The 19091-nt window shown below is 48.4% G+C and overlaps 1 protein-coding gene and 1 non-coding gene across 3 annotated transcripts in view; one reads left to right on the top strand and one right to left on the bottom strand.

Moving 5' to 3' along the window:
• Positions 1-19091, top strand: part of SLC30A7 (solute carrier family 30 member 7) — a 73272-nt gene that overhangs the window by 23393 nt on the left and 30788 nt on the right. For both annotated transcript variants that reach the window (XM_066247167.1, XM_066247166.1), the window contains exon 8: positions 5665-5800. In XM_066247167.1, the coding sequence (XP_066103264.1) occupies positions 5665-5800 (136 nt within the window). The remainder of the gene's footprint in view (positions 1-5664; positions 5801-19091) is intronic.
• LOC136315831 (small nucleolar RNA SNORA27) lies at positions 7764-7891 on the bottom strand. Its single transcript, XR_010727610.1, has one exon. It is a non-coding gene; the product is annotated as a small nucleolar RNA SNORA27 (small nucleolar RNA).

The following is a 19091-nucleotide window of genomic DNA, read 5'->3' as shown; positions in this document are numbered from 1 at the left end:
TTATGAAGAATTGTTACAAAAGGTCAATACCCTATACAGTACCAGCGATTTTTAACCAGTGTGCTGTGGGAATTTTTAAAACATGCAATACCTGACTAATCAGGGACACTGGCCTCTTTTTTCTTAGATTGTCAAATAAAAACTGACAACAGCCCACACAACAACAGCTGTTCAGTTTGAGTGCCCCGTCTGGAACCATAAATACACGTCTATAATAGACTTGCATCTTCCTGGTCTGGAACATAAATACACGTCTATAATAGACTTGCATCTTACTGGTCACTTCATGTAATAACGTTGTGCCTGCTTTGTTAATTCTTTGTACCAGAAAATTTATATACAATAATAGGCACCTGGTTTTTTAAAGTCAATTTGGAGCAAAAGGGTAGATAATTATATTATTATTATTGTAAATTAATCAACATTATACCTATTTTTTTTCTGTCAGATTGGCAAAAAATATATTTTTTGGTGTGCTGCAGAATTTTAGTAATTAGTTTCTGTGTGCCATGAGATGAAAAAGGTTGGAAGTCACTGCCCTGTACAAACAGCAAAGCATGTAGGTCTTGAGGGAGGAACTGATTTGGTGTGATACTTGCTAAGAACTTGAACTGAAGCGTATTTTCCCAGGGTGCATTAGGATTTGCTTAGACTCGTTAACAGGCCATTTTCAAATTATTAGGAAGTGGTTTCAGGGTTAAGCAAAGATATGATTTACACCTAAAATATAAGTGCCTTACTTTTAATTGTTCAGTGAATAATAAAGAAAAATAAGTATTTCTAAAGTAGACACATGCTTTTTACACATTAGGTATTTCTTTTCAGGTAAGTAGTAGATACTATCGAGAAATGTTCTGTTTTTAGCAGTGTCTGATAGAAGTTGGTTTAAGAGACAGTGTTTTACTATACAGTAAATTTTCCCTATTAAAGATGTAAATGTTGAGTAATTTGTCTAGTTAAATATTTTTGGAATATAATGTATATTAAACTTACTTATTGGCCCTGGCCGGTTGGTTCAGTGGTAGAGCATCAGCCTGGTGTGGGTGTGTAGAAGTCTTGGGTTCGATTCCCAGTCAGGGCACACAGGAGAAGCTCCCATCTGCTTCTCCACCCTTCCCCCTCTCCTTTCTCTCTGTTTCTCTCTTCCCCTCTGGCAGTCAAGGCTCCATTGGAGTAAAGTTGGCACGGGTGCTGAGGATGGCTCCATGGCCTCCGCCTCAGGTGCTAGAATGGCTCTGATTGCAACGGAACAACACCCCAGATGGGCAGAGCATCGCCCCCTGGTGGGCATGCCAGGTGGATCCTGGTTGGGCAGATCCTAGTCGGGCACAGGTGGGAGTCTGTCAGACTGCCTCCCCGCTTCTAACTTTGGAAAAAATACAAAAACACAAAAACTTACTTCTTGACATTTTTTAATGGTTTTCTTATTTCGTGTGAATTCTTTTTTTTTTTTTTTCTTTTTTTTTTGTGACAGAGACAGAGAAAGGGACAGATAGGGACAGACTGAAAGGAAGGGAGAGAAATGAGAAGCATCAGTTCTTCGTTGCTGTACCTTAGTTGTTCTCATATGTGCGTTGACCAGGATGCGGGAGGTGGGGTGGGGTGAGGGGGTTGCTACAGCAGAGCCAGTGACCTTCGGCTGGTGAGCCTTACTCAAACCAGGTGAGCCCGCACTCAAGCTGGCGACCTTGGGGTTTTGAACCTGGTCCTCCAAGTTCCAGTCCAACACTCTGTCCATTGCACCATTGCCTGGTCAGGCTCGTGTGAATTCTTAAACATTACTATTATATCTAGGTTCTTGAGCAGTTAGAATATCAGTATCCTACCAATTTAACATTTAGTTATTAAAAGTTCAAAATTATTTGCATCCACTTAAAAATATTCAAATTCTTTTGTATCAAGTTTGAGCTTGGTATGTAATTTTAGGTAACAAAATCTTCAGGACAACACTGTGTGTCAGGATTATGGAATTAAGGTCCCTAGGAAATTCATTTCAAATGGTAATTTTAATTACCAGCAGAGGGCTCTGTGTGTCCATAACTATGTATATTTGCAGTTCTATGCAAGGTTTTTTTGATACAGTGGTACCTTGAGATACAAGTTTAATTTGTTCTGTAACCGAGCTTGTAAGTCAGTCAACTCGTATAACAAACAAATTTCTCCCATTTAAAATAACTGAAATAGATTTAATCCGTTCTAGCCCTATGAAACATCCCCAGACCATCCTAAATTTTGAAAAAAGACATGTTTTTAATTAAGAAACACACATGTATACTTTGCCAAAGCTTAACAAAATATATGAAATAAAAAAGTGTTATTTAGTACTGTATTCTCACCTTGGAGACAGAGGAGTGCGGCTAACAGAGGTGAATGGCAGAGGAGGAGGGAGGGAGGAAGGGATGCAGGCACTGTAGACACATAAACTAAAACTGCACTTTCTTAACACTAAATGTAAACTAAAACTGCATTTTCTTTACTTTAAACAAAACTAAAACTGCACTTTCTTCACTTAAAATGAAACCACAAAAACTTAATTGTAAAAAAAAAAAAGCACTTTCTTAACTTTAAACAACCTAAGCCCGTGATGGCGAACCTTTTTCTAAAAACCGCCCACTTTTGCAGTGCTGGTCAACCTGGTCCCTCCTGCCCACTAGTGGGCGTTCCAGCTTTCATGGTGGGTGGTAACGGAGCAACCAAATGGTGCCGGGATTGGCCCACGGTGAAAGCTGGAACGCCCACTAGTGGACGGGAGGGACCAGGTTGACCAGCACTGCAAAAGTGGGCGGTTTTTAGAAAAAGGTTCGCCATCATGGATCTAAGCTTAACATTATGTATTTTTCATTTAATCACCACCTGTGTTTGCCTTTTTGGCTGCACTTTCAGCATTTTTACTTGTGGGACTTTCGAATAAAAATCTTTCCAAAGAGGTTTGCTTTTGCCTGCTTTTTAAAGTGTTACAGAAATGTGACAAAGAAGTGTCATTAAAAAGTGCGGAAGCATGACCAGTTGAAACTTTTTCTGGGTGTTCCTTTTCAGTGAAACTTGAAAGCTTCTCCCACATTGCCAGCATATCTTTAATTTCACTTGTAGAAATCACTTCCTCTGACTCTACCTCCTCCTCACTACTAATCTCTTGCAGAAGCTCCATATGTTGCATCATCTGTAGCTCCTTCAACTTCTCAGTTGAGAGTTCCTCCTCATGTTCCTTGACAAGCTCGTTTATGTCACCCTCATCTACCTCCAGACCCATCGATTTCCCGAGGAACACAATCTCCTCCAACGCTTCTACCTTGGTCTCGGTCTCTGGTTCGAATCCTTAGAAGTCCCTGTCTGCAACATCAGGCCATAACTTTTTTCATGCCGAGTTCAAGGTTCTTGTAACCTCTTGCCATGCCAAGTCAATAATGTGTAAACATGTCACGATGTTGTAGTGATCTTTCCAAAACTCTTAAAGCGTTAGATTTGTATTCTCAGTCACCTCAGAGCAGTGGTGGAACAAGTGCTTTGTGTAAAGCTTTTTAAAGTTGGAAATGACCTGCTGATCCATAGGTTGCAAGATTGAAGTCGTGTTGGGTGGGAGGTAGAGGACTTTCACAAATTTGAACTCATTGAGAATATCATCTTCAAGACCAGGTGGGCGGGCTGGAACATTTTCAAGGATTAGTAATGCTTTCAATGGGAGTTTATTTTCTTGAAGATATTTCTTCACTGCAGAACCAAGACAAGATTTACCCATTCAATAAAAAACTGCTGCGTAACCCATGCCCTAGCATTGGCGTACCTCATAACCTGCAGTTTTTCTTTAAGAATCTTGTGAGTCTTAAAGGCTTGAGGATTTTCGGAATGATACACTACCAGTGGCTTTACTTTACAGTCACCACTAGCATTTGCACACAATGCAAGGGTCTGACGGTTCTTCATGGGTTTATGGCCTGGCAGCTTCTTCTCCTCTGTGGTGATGGAAGTCCTCCAGGGCATTTTTTCCAAAACAGTCCTGTTTCATCACAGTTGAACACTTGTTGGGGGATGTAGCCTTCCTTTGCGATAAGCACAGCAAAACGTGCGATGTACTCCTCAGCTGCCTTAACGTCAGCACTCGCAGCTTCACCATGCCTCACCACCAAGTGGATGCCAGATCTCTTCTTGAAATTTTCAAACCAGCTGTGACTTGCCTTAAACGTATCTTCTAGGCCTGGCCGGTTGGCTCAGCGGTAGAGCGTTGGCCTGGCGTGCGGGGGGGCCCGGGTTCGATTCCCGGCCAGGGCACATAGGAGAAGCGCCCATTTGCTTCTCCACCCCCCCCTCCTTCCTCTCTGTCTCTCTCTTCCCCTCCCACAGCCAAGGCTCCACTGGAGCAAAGATGGCCCGGGCGCTGGGGATGGCTCCTTGGCCTCTGCCCCAGGCGCTAGAGTGGCTCTGGTCTCGGCAGAGCGACCCCCTGGAGGGGCAGAGCATCGCCCCCTGGTGGGCAGAGCGTCGCCCCTGGTGGGCATGCCGGGTGGATCCCGGTCGGGCGCATGCGGGAGTCTGTCTGACTGTCTCTCCCCGTTTCCAGCTTCAGAAAAATACAAAAACAAAACAAAACAAAACAAAAAAAACAACGTATCTTCTGCTGCCTCTTTTGAGGTTGATGGTTCTTTCTTCTTTAAGTCGCATAAATTATAATATGTACCTTTTCACATATTACAGTCTCCATCACTGTATCTCCTGCCAGCTCTTTCTCTTTCACCCACACCAGCAGAAGCTTCTCCATTTCTTCATGGATATTTTTCCTTAATTGGGACAGAATTGTAGTTCCTTTCGCTAGATTTGCGCTTTTGATGGCATCCTTTTGTTTAAGGATGGTACAAATTGTAGATGTATTGCAGTCATACAGCCTTGCCAGTTCAATCACTCGTACACCATGCTCATGTTTTTCTATTATTTTTTGCTTTACTTCTATTGACATCACTCTCTTCTTCTCACCACTGTTCTTTACACTCACTTTCTTTGGCCCCATGATAACACACAAAAAAGTTAGTAAAATATGCAAAAATGATGCAAGAACGAGTACAGCACATGAGATTCGACTTGATTCTGGGGTAATGCGTGAGAAAGAACGAGGTACTGGTGTTGTGCTGCTGATACTGGACCCATGAGCCAATGCGCCAACTAGCGGCAGCTTCCCGATTCACGACTCGTATCTTGGAATTTTGCTTGGATCTCGAACAAAATATGGACTGAGTTGCAACTTGTATCTTAAAAAATTTGTATGTTGGTTTGCTTGTATCTTAAGGTACCACTGTAGATTCTTTCTATTAATTAACTCTGGACTCTTACCCAGAGGTGAATGTGCACAAACAATTTTTAGAATCTGTTTATTACTCTCCTTGCTCACTTATGTTATATTCTGCATCAGCTGTGCTGGCCCTTGCTGACTGGCAACAGAAGATTATTTCGGTTCCCAAGGTACTGTGATGTCCTTCCTAAACTGTTAATCCATATTCTTATCGATTTTCTGATTGGTGTATGTAGTATTTACTATAGGAAACCAGGAATGGATTTAAGAAATGTTCATATTTTCAGTTGCGCAGAAGATGTTACTTTGATTCTGATTGTGCTCTGTTCCCAGGTGTGTTTTTATCAGAAGATGTTACTTTGATTCTGATTGTGCTCTGTTCCCAGGTGTGTTTTTACACATCCTCGCGGATACGCTCGGGAGCGTCGGGGTGATCGCCTCCGCCATCATGATGCAGAATTTCGGGCTGATGATTGCAGACCCCATCTGCTCCATCCTGATCGCCATGCTCATCGTCGTGAGGTGAGCGTGTGTTGCTCTCATTGAAGTGCGAGGTGATAAACGCATTGTTCAATTACGAGCTAGATGATGATTACGCTGGTTTTCCTTTGGTCTTGAACACATTTTTACATAGGTTGTTTCTCTTTTATTTGCGTAGGGTTTGATGCTTCCTTCTGGTATTTTAGCAGTTCATCTCTGTGGTCTGTCACTCAAGTCAGTGGTGGTTTTCTTGAATCCAACACTGTATCTGTAGGGTAGAGCATTAGAAATACGGTGTATTAACCTGAGTTAGAGGTGTCTGTCTTTTTTTTTTTTTTTTTTTCATTTTTCTGAAGCTGGAAACAGGGAGAGACAGTCAGACAGACTCCCGCATGCGCCCGACCGGGATCCACCCGGCACGCCCACCAGGGGCGACGCTCTGCCTACCAGGGGGCGATGCTCTGCCCATCCTGGGCGTCACCATGTTGCGACCAGAGCCACTCTAGCGCCTGAGGCAGAGGCCACAGAGCCATCCCCAGCACCCGGGCCATCTTTGCTCCAATGGAGCCTTGGCTGCAGGAGGGGAAGAGAGAGACAGAGAGGAAAGTGCGGCGGAGGGGTGGAGAAGCAAATGGGCGCTTCTCCTTTGTGCCCTGGCCGGGAATCGAACCCGGATCCTAGAAGTGTCTGTCTTTGACATCCATGTCTTGCACTGCCAAATGGAAATGTAAAATCTCTTCTTCTGGAACTGCTTTTAATCTATACAGTCACATTATAATTGCGGAAGGCTTGTAAAATACTGAAGTATATTCACGTCTGCCGATCTGGATTATGAATTCTTGAGGAAGGATCTCTCAACTTTAATTCTGTGTTGCTCACTGTGGTGCTGTTGTGTATGTAAACTGTGTGCATGACTTCTCAATATGTGTTTGCTGAACTAGTATAGTTATTATCTCAAATTTATGTCAGCTTATTTTATTATTGTTTTAATTTTATCTAAACAATGGCATTTATTTCACAGTCTTGAATTATTATGAAAATTTGTCTTGATTGGACTGCTTTATTTATCCATATGGTTTTACTGTTAATAAAACTTTCTTTTAATGATAGCAACACCTTCTAGAAGACAGGCTATAATGACCATTGTAGCTTATCGTTAGATAGAATAGACTGAGTAAATTACAGTGGATTTCTAACCTTACCATAAATGCAGGCTTTTAAAGTGTTTGGTTAAAAAGAGGATATACATTCTAAACATAGGGATTATTTTTAAGTTTTCTGTAAGTTCTTCGTGCTCGGAAGCAGCTCCTGCAGTCTTGTACAGAGCCTGGTCTCTAGTCTCTAGTCTCACTGCTTCCTGGAAGTCCAGCTTAGCCGCCACTAGTCCAGGAAGCACGGGCCCGGATAGATTTCGTCACTTACACATGTGCCTCTACTTGCATGTTCAGTGTTCATTCTATTTGGTTTGTATTCTGATTCTTTGTGTGTGTGTGTGTGACAGAGAGAGACAGAGAGTGGGACAGATAGGGACAGACAGACAGGAAGGGAGAGAGATGAGAAGCATCAGAGCATCAATTCTGCGTTGGGCACCTTAGTGGTTCATTGATTGCTTTCTCATATGTATCGTGATGTGGGGGGGGGGGGCTACATTAGAGTGAGTTGCTTGCTCAAGCCAGCAACCTTGGGCTCAAGCTGGTGAGCCCGCGCTCAAGCCGGCGGCCTCGGTGTTTAGAACCTGGGTCCTCTGTGTCCCATTCTGACGCTCTATCTACTGTGCCTGGTCAAGCTGTATTCTGACTCTTAGTTGCTTCTAATACTGCTTAGATTAGGATCTTAATGGGAACTTTCTTTGTCTGCACTGCTGTTACACTGATCCTCTTGTCCCTCGTTGCGTGGAAGGGGCAGCCTCCCTCCACATCTTCTTTACGCGTGGCCAAAGCCATCTCTCTTCCCTGCAGAGCGCTGGGCTGGGACAACCATCTGGCTTTTTCTTTTTTTTTTTTCAATTTGTTTCCTCTGACAGGATGCAAGACAAACACCCAGTTTGCTTGAGTTTTAAAAGGATTATTTCCTTTGCCCCACTTGAACGACCAATAAAGACACAAGTCCTACTGGCAAAGTGAAAAGGGGGCATCTGGCTTTGACTAACCAGCGGCTGTCCCACCCTCGGGATGAAGTCTGTCCCTCCTTAGTGGGGCTTCCTGTTGGCCCTCTCACCTCCTCGGTCTCCCATCCTGCTCTCCGGCCACAGGGGTTCCCTTCAGTCCCCTGAGGACATGCCACGTGCTGTCTGGATTCGGGGCTCCGCTCGGATGGCTCCCTCCGCAGCGAGAGGCTTGCGCCAGGTCCTCTCCCGGCCCCGCCCGGCCCCGCGGGTCCGGTCTCCCGGAGGCATTTCCTGGCTCTCCAGCTCGCGGGTGGGCTGCGTGTGCGCGGTGCAGCCTCGCGCTCCGCGGCGTGTCCTTGCTGTGCCGAGGCGGCCTGTCTGCTTGTCTCCACGGCCCCCGCGGGTCCGGTCTCCCGGAGGCATTTCCCGGCTCTCCAGCTCGCGGGTGGGCTGCGTGTGCGCGGTGCAGCCTCGCGCTCCGCGGCGTGTCCTTGCTGTGCCGAGGCGGCCTGTCTGCTTGTCTCCACGGCCCCCGCGGGCAGCTGAGCTGCCCGCTGCTGTCAGGTCTGCGCCAGCCTCCCAGGCCAGAGTGGCACGTTTGGGATTTGAATCAGAATGAGTTTATGTTTTGTCAGTCTCGGAGTTACTTCCTCTAATTCCAAATGGCATTGTACTTAGTTCCATTCCCATTCAGTTAGTCCTCAAATATAAATAACATACGTATGTGCGTGCACACAGAGAGAAATGTTTTACTGAAATATAACAAAAAACCGCACCAGCCATTTTTTTTTCTTTTCTTTTTTTTTTTTTCATTTTTCTGAAGCTGGAAACAGGGAAAGACAGTCAGACAGACTCCCGCATGCGCCCGACCGGGATCCACCCGGCACGCCCACCAGGGGGCGATGCTCTGCCCATCCTGGGCGTCGCCATGTTGCGACCAGAGCCACTCTAGCGCCTGGGGCAGAGGCCAAGGAGCCATCCCCAGCGCCTGGGCCATCTTCGCTCCAATGGAGCCTCGCTGCGGGAGGGGAAGAGAGAGACAGAGAGGAAAGCGCGGCGGAGGGGTGGAGAAGCAAATGGGCGCTTCTCCTGTGTGCCCTGGCCGGGAATCGAACCCGGGTCCTCCGCACGCTAGGCCGACGCTCTACCGCTGAGCCAACTGGCCAGAGCTGCACCAGTCATTTTTAACATCTACTTATTAAGCCCCTCTCCCCAGGGTGGAGAGACGGGACGCTCACTGTGCTGATCTTCTGGGAAGGGAGCACGCGGGTTTTAGGAGCTGCGTGAAGAGTGGGGTTCAAGCAGGAAGGAGTAACCCACCCGGTAGCGCTGCTGGGCCGGTCCTGGGGACCCCCACAGGACAGTCAGAGTGGTGGGGGGGGCTGACCCGGTGACCGCAGGGCAGGAGGGGGACAGAGACAGGGGACCCCACAGGACAGTCAGTTGTGGGAGGGGACTGACCCGGTGACCGCAGGGCAGGAGGGGTCAGAGACAGGGGACCCTACAGGACAGTCAGAGCGGTGAGGGGGGGCTGACCCGGTGACCGCAGGGCAGGGCGGGTCAGAGACAGGGGACCCCACAGGACAGTCAGTGGTGGGAGGGGGCTGACCCGGTGACCGCAGGGCAGGGCGGGTCAGAGACAGGGGACCCCCACAGGACAGTCAGAGTGGTGGGGAGGGCTGACCCGGTGACCGCAGGGCAGGGCGGGGGGGGGACAGGCGGAGGACCCCACAGGTCAGTGAGAGTGGTGGGAGGGGGCTGACCCAGCGACCGCAGGGCAGGAGGGGACAGAGACAGGGGACCCCACAGGACAGTCAGTGGTGGGAGGGGGCTGACCCGGTGACCGCAGGGCAGGAGGGGTCAGAGACAGGGGACCCCACAGGACAGTCAGTGGTGGGAGGGGGCTGACCCGGTGACCGCAGGGCAGGAGGGGACAGAGACAGGGGACCCCACAGGACAGTCAGTGGTGGGAGGGGGCTGACCCGGTGACCGCAGGGCAGGAGGGGTCAGAGACAGGGGACCCCGACAGGACAGTCAGAGTGGTGGGAGGGGGCTGACCCGGTGACCGCAGGGCAGGGGGGGGCAGGCGGAGGACCCCGACAGGACAGTCAGAGCGGTGGGGGGGCTGACCCAGCGACTGCAGGGCAGGAGGGGTCAGAGACAGGGGACCCCACAGGACAGTCAGTGGTGGGAAGGGGCTGACCCGGTGACCGCAGGGCAGGAGGGGTCAGAGACAGGGGACCCCACAGGACAGTCAGTGGTGGGAAGGGGCTGACCCGGTGACCGCAGGGCAGGGGGGGACAGAGACAGGGGACCCCACAGGACAGTCAGTGGTGGGAAGGGGCTGACCCAGCAGCCGCAGGGCAGGGGGGGTCAGAGACAGGGGACCCCGACAGGACAGTCAGAGTGGTGGGAGGGGGCTGACCCAGCGACCGCAGGGCAGGAGGGGACAGAGACAGGGGACAGGACAGTCAGAGTGGTGGGAGGGGGCTGACCCAGCAGCCGCAGGGCTGGGGGGGTCAGAGACAGGGGACAGGACAGTCAGAGTGGTGGGAGGGGGCTGACCCAGCAGCCACAGGGCAGGGGGGTCAGAGACAGGGGACAGGACAGACAGAGTGGCGGGAGGGGCCTGACCCAGCGACCGCAGGGCAGGAGGGGACAGAGACAGGGGACAGGACAGTCAGCGTGGTGGGAGGGGGCTGACCCAGCAGCCGCAGGGCTGGGGGGGACAGGTGGAGGACCCCACAGGACAGTCAGAGTGGTGGGAGGAGGATGACCCGGTGACCGCAGGGCTGGGGGGGGGTCAGAGACGGGGGACCCCACAGGACAGTCAGAGTGGTGGGAGGGGGCTGACCCAGTGACCGCAGGGCTGGGGGCGTCAGAGACGGGGGACCCCACAGGACAGTCAGAGTGGTGGGAGGGGGCTGACCCAGCAGCCGCAGGGCTGGGGGGGTCAGAGACGGGGGACCCCACAGGACAGTCAGTGGTGGGAGGGGGCTGACCCAGCAGCCGCAGGGCAGGGGGGGCAGAGACAGGGGACAGGACAGTCAGCGTGGTGGGAGGGGGCTGACCCAGCAGCCGCAGGGCTGGGGGGGACAGGTGGAGGACCCCACAGGACAGTCAGAGTGGTAGGAGGAGGCTGACCCGGTGACCGCAGGGCTGGGGGGGGTCAGAGACGGGGGACCCCACAGGACAGTCAGAGTGGTGGGAGGGGGCTGACCCAGTGACCACAGGGCTGGGGGGGTCAGAGACGGGGGACCCCACAGGACAGTCAGAGTGGTGGGAGGGGGCTGACCCAGTGACCACAGGGCTGGGGGGGTCAGAGACGGGGGACCCCACAGGATAGTCAGTGGTGGGAGGGGGCTGACCCAGCAGCCGCAGGGCAGGGGGGGTCAGAGAGGGGGGACCCCACAGGACAGTCAGTGGTGGGAGGGGGCTGACCCAGCAGCCGCAGGGCAGGGGGGGCAGAGACGAGGTGGCCCTACCGGAGCCCCTTTCCGAGGCCCTGGCTGTGCAGGGCACGGTGTGCTTGCCTGTGACACCAGGGCCTGCTTTGGAGTTTGTGGTCACAGTCTCTGAGCGAGAGCAGCCAGGACGGTGTGTGTCTTTCTGGTCCCATCCAGCTCCCGGGTAAAGGTCTGGAGCGCAGGGAGTTGTAGAACGGGTTGGGGTTGGCAGGTGAGGGAGGACAGCGAGAAGGCAGCAAGGTGGGTTACAGTGCCAGGAAACGGACATTTAGAGGGAGTAACGCTAAAGGAAAAAGCAGAGCGACAAGGTGAGTGGTTGGGGCTCTGGGGGAAGAGTTAGAGGGGTTAGGGGCCAAGGGTCAGAATTTGGAGGGGCTATTCCGTGCTTGGCTCTGTGGTCTGAAGGTCTAAGGTCTGACTCCAGAGTGGATTGAGGAGAAGATCATCAGTTAGAGGCCAGGTAGATGGATGGAGGGATTGTCCGTGTGGATATTAAATTCAGAGCAGTGCAGAGGGCAGAGGTGGAAAGATGGGTCCGTGGCTGATGGGTTCGGTGACTGCAGGGAGCTGTGGAGAATCGTAGCGCTGGCCACAGGGTGGGCTGGATAGGAACTGTGCTGGTGGGGACCTTGCTGGGATGAGTGAGGACACCTGCCCCACCGGAAGCCCCCAGGGGTCCATGGCGTGCAGGAGGGAAAGTAGCCCCTTCCTCCTGCAGGGGGCGCAGCATCCTCAGGACTGCCTGTTTCCTGCAGGGCATGAACACGCCCCCGCTACTCGGGAGAGAGACTGAGGAGCTCATGCAAACTGCATGGCTAGAGGTAGTTCTTAAAAATAATAGGGACTAGGTTTGTTGACAGAGAAACTTGGTGAAGTGTAGAAGAAGATGAGGAAAAAGTTATCCTACAGACCTGCCGGCCGGGAGAAGGATGCTGATGTTTTTCTGGGTACTTCAGCTTTTTGCTTTTATTCTGAGCCTCTTTTTAATGGTATTTTTATTATTTGTATTATGTATAAAATTGTATTCTGAGAACAAATATTCTTTTAGCTTTTTCTAATTATAGTTACAGTCAGTATAGAAACTTGGAAAATGATGAGAAGTGTTTAGGACACAAAAGTCAGGACGACAGTACCTAGCGGTCACCCTGCCACTGTTAACTGTTTCCGCACCGTCGTTTTTAGGCTTGTTTTTTTTAAGATTATTGAATTTCTGCTTTCCGTGCTGATTGTTAAGCTTGGTCAGCATCAGCGTTCACTTCTATGTAGATGAAAGAGCACAATGACTATGTCAAGTCAGTCAAGTTTGGGGATGATTGATTAGCTTGCAAGCCTTAATTCAGTGACAATAAAGGACAACAAGGTTCAGGGCAACTGGTAAGAATGATTCATTATTGTAAAGTCTGTATTTCTCTTTGCATGGGTGAGAGAGAGTATGTACAGTGTGTGTGTGTGTGTGTGTGTGTGTGTAAGAGAGAGAGAGAGAGAGAGAGAGTATATGTATAGATAGCATAGTATATATGTGTCTATATTCATCCCCAAATGTTATGAGAGAGAAGGTGTATGTATAGGTAGTGTAGTATATTTGTGTATATATTCACCCGAGTGTTATGTGGGCCTGTCAGGTGCTGTAAATCCAGAATTACGCTCTTTCCTAATGTCTTGGGGCATTGCTAACTTGCCCCCCAAAAAAGCATAATTATTTTTAAAATAACTTATGTTTCAAAGTGCAAATAAAGACATTCCAAGCCCTGGCTGGTTGGTTCAGTGGTAGAGCGTCGGCCTGTTTTGCAGGAGTCTCAGGTTCGATTCCCGGCCAGGGCACACAGGAGAAGTGCCCATCTGCTTCTCCACCCCTCCCCCTCTCCTTCCTCTCTGTCTCTCTCTTCTCCTCCCGCAGCCAAGGCTCCATTGGAGCAAAGTTGGCCCGGCTGCTGAGGATGGCTCTATGACCTCTGTCTCAGGCTCTGGTTGCAACAGAGCAACACCCAGATGGGCAGAGCATCCCCCCTGGTGGGCAGGCCGGGTGGATCCTGGTGGGGCGCATGCGGGAGTCTGTCTGACTGTCTTCCCTTTTCCAACTTAAGAAAAATACAAAAAGTTAAAAAATAAAAAAGACATTCCAGTTATCTGTTTATCTGCTAAGAAAGCAAACTTAATTTACTTAGATGTTCAGATGATGATGCAATATTTGCAAGATCACGCCGAGATGGTTTTCAAATCAGTTAAGTTTGCCTGATTAGCCACAGCTGATTTTAAGAAACAGATAAAAGCTCTTACAAACTCAACAGAATAGAGTACAAAAGAGTCATTTTCCCTTACCCGTAATTTTTATATCTAGTTGCAACTCATCAGAAGCAAGAGAAAGAATGGGGTTCCTTGTGCATTCTCTGCGCTCAGTGCCCCTCAGTGGAGAACCGCCGGGCACTAGATGTCTCCCTCCGCGCTGCCGGCCCGCCTTCCATGTTCCCTTTTGCAGCGAAAGTGATTTCTTAGGAAAAGACCTCTTTCCTCTCAGCGTTTTCTAACACAGGCAAATGGCTAGAAATTTCCGGGCCCAGCGGTGCCGTCTGGTGATGAATTTTGTTCCCAGTGAGAAGCAGCAGATGGAGTAGAACAGCGAGAGTAATTTTTATCTTCTGAAAATAGGCAGGTCCTGTAAGAGGTTTCGGAACGGTTTTGCTCCTTTTCCCGTTAGTAGCTACATTGGGGTGGAAAGCGGAGTCGGAGCTCAGAGCGCAGACATCTGGACGACTAGCCCTGGCTTTGCATTTCCCTGTGATTTTAATGGGATGCCCTTCCCCGAGAGAGGCAGCTTGGTTTCCGAGGTGTGTAAAGGAAGCGTGGCGGGAAGATGCATAACAGGATGCAGAGACAAGCCCCGTGACTGGTGCGGTCTTTCGGACGCCTTGCTGAGTTGTGGGCTCATCTCCGCTTTCTGCACCACACTGGGCTTTCTCTACGGCGCTCTGGGTACATTCTTACCACGATCGTTTGTTCATACAAAGAAACGGGCATCTTTCAGTTAGGGGCAAAGCCTTTCGAGTAACACATTTGTCTCTCGTCATGTGGAAGACAACATCTTTTCGAGGCAAACAAAACGACAGGCTTTAGGAAGGCCAGGCAGTGGCCGTGAGGAGGGGTACGGAAGGGAAGGGACGGGCCACTGCGCAACAGAATTCTGAGTTTGAGATTCTGAATCACAGGCATCCTCATTGTTCACGAGGATGGATTTGGACCAGATACTGATTTGGATCAAGCTTGCTGGTGCTGTGGTCAAACAGATAATTATTTGAAGCCTATATCAAGTAAAAACGTAGCCTTTTTTTTTTTTAACGTGTGAGAAGCTGCCATAGATCTTGAGATACAGTAGTTGTATTTGTGAGAAATTAGGGAGATAATACTTTTTTTTTTTTTTTTTTTTTAAAGCATGGCTTTGGGCGGTGTCTAAGGATTTCCTTTGTGGTTTGTCTTTCACGTGGTTATAATTTATGAACGATACTTTTGGGGACTAAGATAAAAGAAGACAGTTTGCCAAGATTTTAATGTGGCGCTTGTATGTATATCCACTAAGAGAATAGTTTTTGACTGCTGATTGTATTTTTAAATCATATATAAGACCATCCTAGAGCGTTTATAAATACTGGTCAGCGTAACACCCTTTCCCCAGCGTTCTGGGAGAGCATGTCCTCCTGCCTTCCAGGAGCCATTTGTGTGTAATTATGACTTCTCACCTAACATCTAGAAACTGTCCTCGGGGGATTGAGAATTAGTCACTCAGATCGTTGTGTTTGATGGCTCAGGTGAAGAACCCTAGTTAGGAGAGGCAGGCAGGCACTGTTAGGCACATTGGAAAGAACAGAGCACATGCAGTAGTGTACTAGTGATCACGAGCCAGTAACATTAGAGCAGTATCTGAGGCTCAAAAACTAGAGAGGTTATTCTTTCATGTAAAATATAGGATTGTATTTCTCTAAAACTCCTCGGAAAACTAGGACGGGTAATTTGGTAAAGTTATAGGTATAAAGTTGATGTTCACAATTAATACCCTTTAAAAATAACCAAAATTCAGTTGAATGATATAATTAAAGAGAAGATACCCTTTTAGTAGCAACAATAATCTGTAGATAAAATATGTAAAACTGGAAAAGGAATGTGGAACTTGTGTGAGGAAACTTTTAAACAGTCTCGGTAAAATAAGAACTCCCATACATTGCTAACAGAAATGAGAAGGGTATGGTTTCTGTGGAGAGAATTTTGACCATGTTTAGCATAAATGTGCATTTAGCTTTGACTGAACAATCCCACTTCTAGGAATGTGTCCTGAAGATAAATTGGCAACAACACAACAGGATGTATACATGAGGCCAGTTCACGTGGCTTGACTTGTTTTGGCCAAAGATGGGAAGGAAGGGAGGTTAGCCATTTATAAGGGATGTGATCCTAGAGAGAGCGAGAAGAGGGGTGTCGTCAGCTCTCTTTCTTCCGTGGGGACAGAGTACTGGTGAGGCAGACGACAGAGTCCCTCGGGGGGACTCCAGGACCCAGTGACAAGCTTCTCACATCACAGGTTAGTGGGAACCCGCTGCATGATAGAACATTCACGACCCTCACCACCGTCTCATTATAGCGACTCCCGCCCCATCTCCTGACCTCTCTGGGGCGGGAGAGGAGTAGAGCCCACCTCCACTGACTTGTAGGGGGCTGCCCAAGAGGCCGGTGTCTGTCTTGCTTGTACAAGTAAGTACCACACTGTAAGTCCTCACTTAACATTGTCGACAGTTTCTTGGAAGCTGCGACTCAGGATAGTGAAACCAGTATTTTACCATAGGCTAATTTATATAAACAGAAATTAAGATCCTACAGTATCTCGTCAATGTTATAATGAAATGACAGAAAGGACATTGTTTGAGGACCCATTGAATTGGGCGTCCCTGAGAACGATGGCATCTGCATTGGAGTTGCAGTACCACAGACAGACACTAGGTGGAACCCCAGGACTGTGATTCCCTGCCGCTGCGGAAGGCCGCAGCTCCGGAGGAGAAGCCAACAGACCTATTGAAACAGGAGGGGACGTGCTCAAGCCTAGAGAGGACCCACCCGGACAGGACGTGGCGGTCCTCAGACTCTCCAGCCAGGCTATGTAGAAGAAGACCTCCCCATATGAAACCAGACCACAGAGTCTGGAGTGGTGGCTGGTTCTTCAGATCCTGAAGTCCAAACAACAAAAAATAAGAAATACAAAGAAACAGCCAACTATAACACACTGAAAAAAACAAACAGCTCGACCTTCAGAAAGCAGACCAACAAACAGAAGACATATAAAGAGCCAGATAAAGAATTCGAAGTTACCATCATAAGGTGGCCTAGTGGATGAAAAGAAAGCACAGACACTAAACAGAATCAGAAAAATGGCGCATGGACAAGATGAGACTGCAGCAGAGAGACTGGGAGGGGCAGACAGAGTCTGGAACTGGAGAACAATGATAACTGAACTGGACATCTCATGGGTTAAATCAAATTAAATCTGCTCAGTAGCAGATTGACCAGACAGCCGAATTTGTGGGCTCGGACGTGGGACTCACAGAAGTAGTGAGCGGAGGCAGGGAACAGAGGGGAGGAGGGAGAGAACAGAGCCCGAGCGAGCAGGACGGCAGTGCGTTGCAAGAGTCCCAGAGAGGAAAGAAACTGAGGCATGGCCGGAGAGCCTGTCCAAAAAACAGTGCCCAACACTGCCTCAAACAGAAGCAGAAAAACGGATACACGCATTCCAGAAACGTGAAGAACTTCATCTAGGACAGCGTGAAGAGACCTGCACCGAGTCACATCATAATGAAACTGCTAGCAGTCACATGGAAGGTGAGACTCTCGGAAGCGGCGAGAGAAAAGCAGCTCGCCACTGCAGTGATCGCCACGAGGACAATGGCTGTAGGACCTGTGCGCAGGGAGTTGAGAAGGAGTCAGCATGGCGCTGGGGAAAACCATCGAGACACCAAGGAAGACAGCAAGAGGGGAAGGAAGGGACAAAAAGCCTCAAGACAGACAGAAAACACTGAACGAAATGGCCATAGTAAGTCCTTCCATACCAGTAAGTAAGTTCAAATGAGTTAATGTGCTAATTAAAAGACATAGACAAATTGAGTGGATTAAAAAAAAAACCAAGATCTAGCTTTATTTTATCTACAGGAGACTCACTCTAAGGACTCACGTAGATTAAAAGTGAAAGGGTGGAAAAAATGTTCCGCACAGCAGGAACCTCGAGACCAGCAGTGGCCACGCTCGTATTGGACAAAACTGTCCCGTGAGACAAAAGGGCATCACATAAGGATAAGAGAGTCTACGCACTAGGAGGTACAACAATGACATATTCTCCTGACATCAGAGCGTCTGACTGTATGAAGCAAACTCTGATGAAAAGGAAGGGAGAAACAGAAAGCAACACAGTGATAGGAAATATCAGCGCCTCACTTTCAGCTGTGGATGGAGCAGCCAGGAAATCAATCTGTCAATCAGACAGAGGATCAATAGGAGAGCGAAGACTTGAACAACACTCAGGCCCCACATATACAGAGCACTCCAGCCAACAGCCGCAGAATACACCTTCTCAAGTGCACATGGAATATTGTCCTCGACAGACTGTATGTCAGGGCACAAAAGAAGTCCTAACAGATATTAGAAGATTGAAATTATGCGAAATCTCTTCTCTGACTACAACAGAATGAAACCGGAAGTCAATAGCAGAAGGAAAACACGGAAATCCCAAACTGTGGAGATGAAGCATAGCACAATCTTGAACAACCATTGGGTCCTGAAAAACTTACGGAGAATTAGAAAATACCTGAAGGCAAGTGAACACAAAAACACAACACATCGAAACGCACAGGATGCGGGGAAAGCAATGTTAAGAAAGACTTCATAGTAATGCTTGCTTTTAAAAGAGCATTTGAGATCTTGCTTCCTGGCAGATGTCAATTTTGGCTCAAAGAAACTCATAAATAATCTCTTTAAAAAAAAAGGAAGAACCACCTGAAATCAACAACCTAACCTCACACATCAAGAAACTAGAAAAAAGGAGAACAAAGAACTCAAAGTCGTCAGAAGGAAGGAAATCAAGATTGGAGTAGATAAATGAAACATTGAATAGAAAAACAGTAGAAAAAACCGACCCAGAAAAGGAGCTACAGCATTGACAAGCGCTTCGCTGGACCAAGTAAGAAACTAAAACTAGTATCACCGAAGCTATCAGCCAGTAATTAATTTGATCTTGGTGGTTTTCATAAATATTTCTTGGGTGCCATCTGGTTTTTCCAAACAAAGTCCTCTTCACTGTACTCTTTGAAATGCAAGTTGCCTTAAAGCACGAATAGTATGAACACACTCCTGCCCAGCCTTCTTTCGGAGCCATCTGTCTGTGGCGCTCTTTGCCCTCTTCGGTCATTGATCCATCGTCGCTTCCGGTTTCCTAGTCCTGACTGCACGTCAGCGTGAATCCCGTTCGTTTGCCGCCCTTGTCCACCCCTTTGTTCTTCATGGAGACATAATAGGTCATTTTGGGACTTGTTATTTTTTTACTTACATTGCTGGTGTGATTTTAGTTCCTTACTCATTAGAATGGAGAAAGAGCTATTGTGAAGATAATAAATTGCTCAGCACGACCGGGAGTGCTGCTTGCTGCTGCCCAAGTACATGGAATCCTTTCTCACCTGTACTTGAACAGAGTGTAGGAATTCTTTCGCAGGAAAAAAAAAAAAAGAAGATTCTT

This window comes from Saccopteryx bilineata, chromosome 11 (assembly GCF_036850765.1).
Source record: "Saccopteryx bilineata isolate mSacBil1 chromosome 11, mSacBil1_pri_phased_curated, whole genome shotgun sequence".
Taxonomy (NCBI): Eukaryota; Metazoa; Chordata; class Mammalia; order Chiroptera; family Emballonuridae; genus Saccopteryx; species Saccopteryx bilineata.
This window is presented reverse-complemented; position numbering and strand designations above follow the sequence as displayed.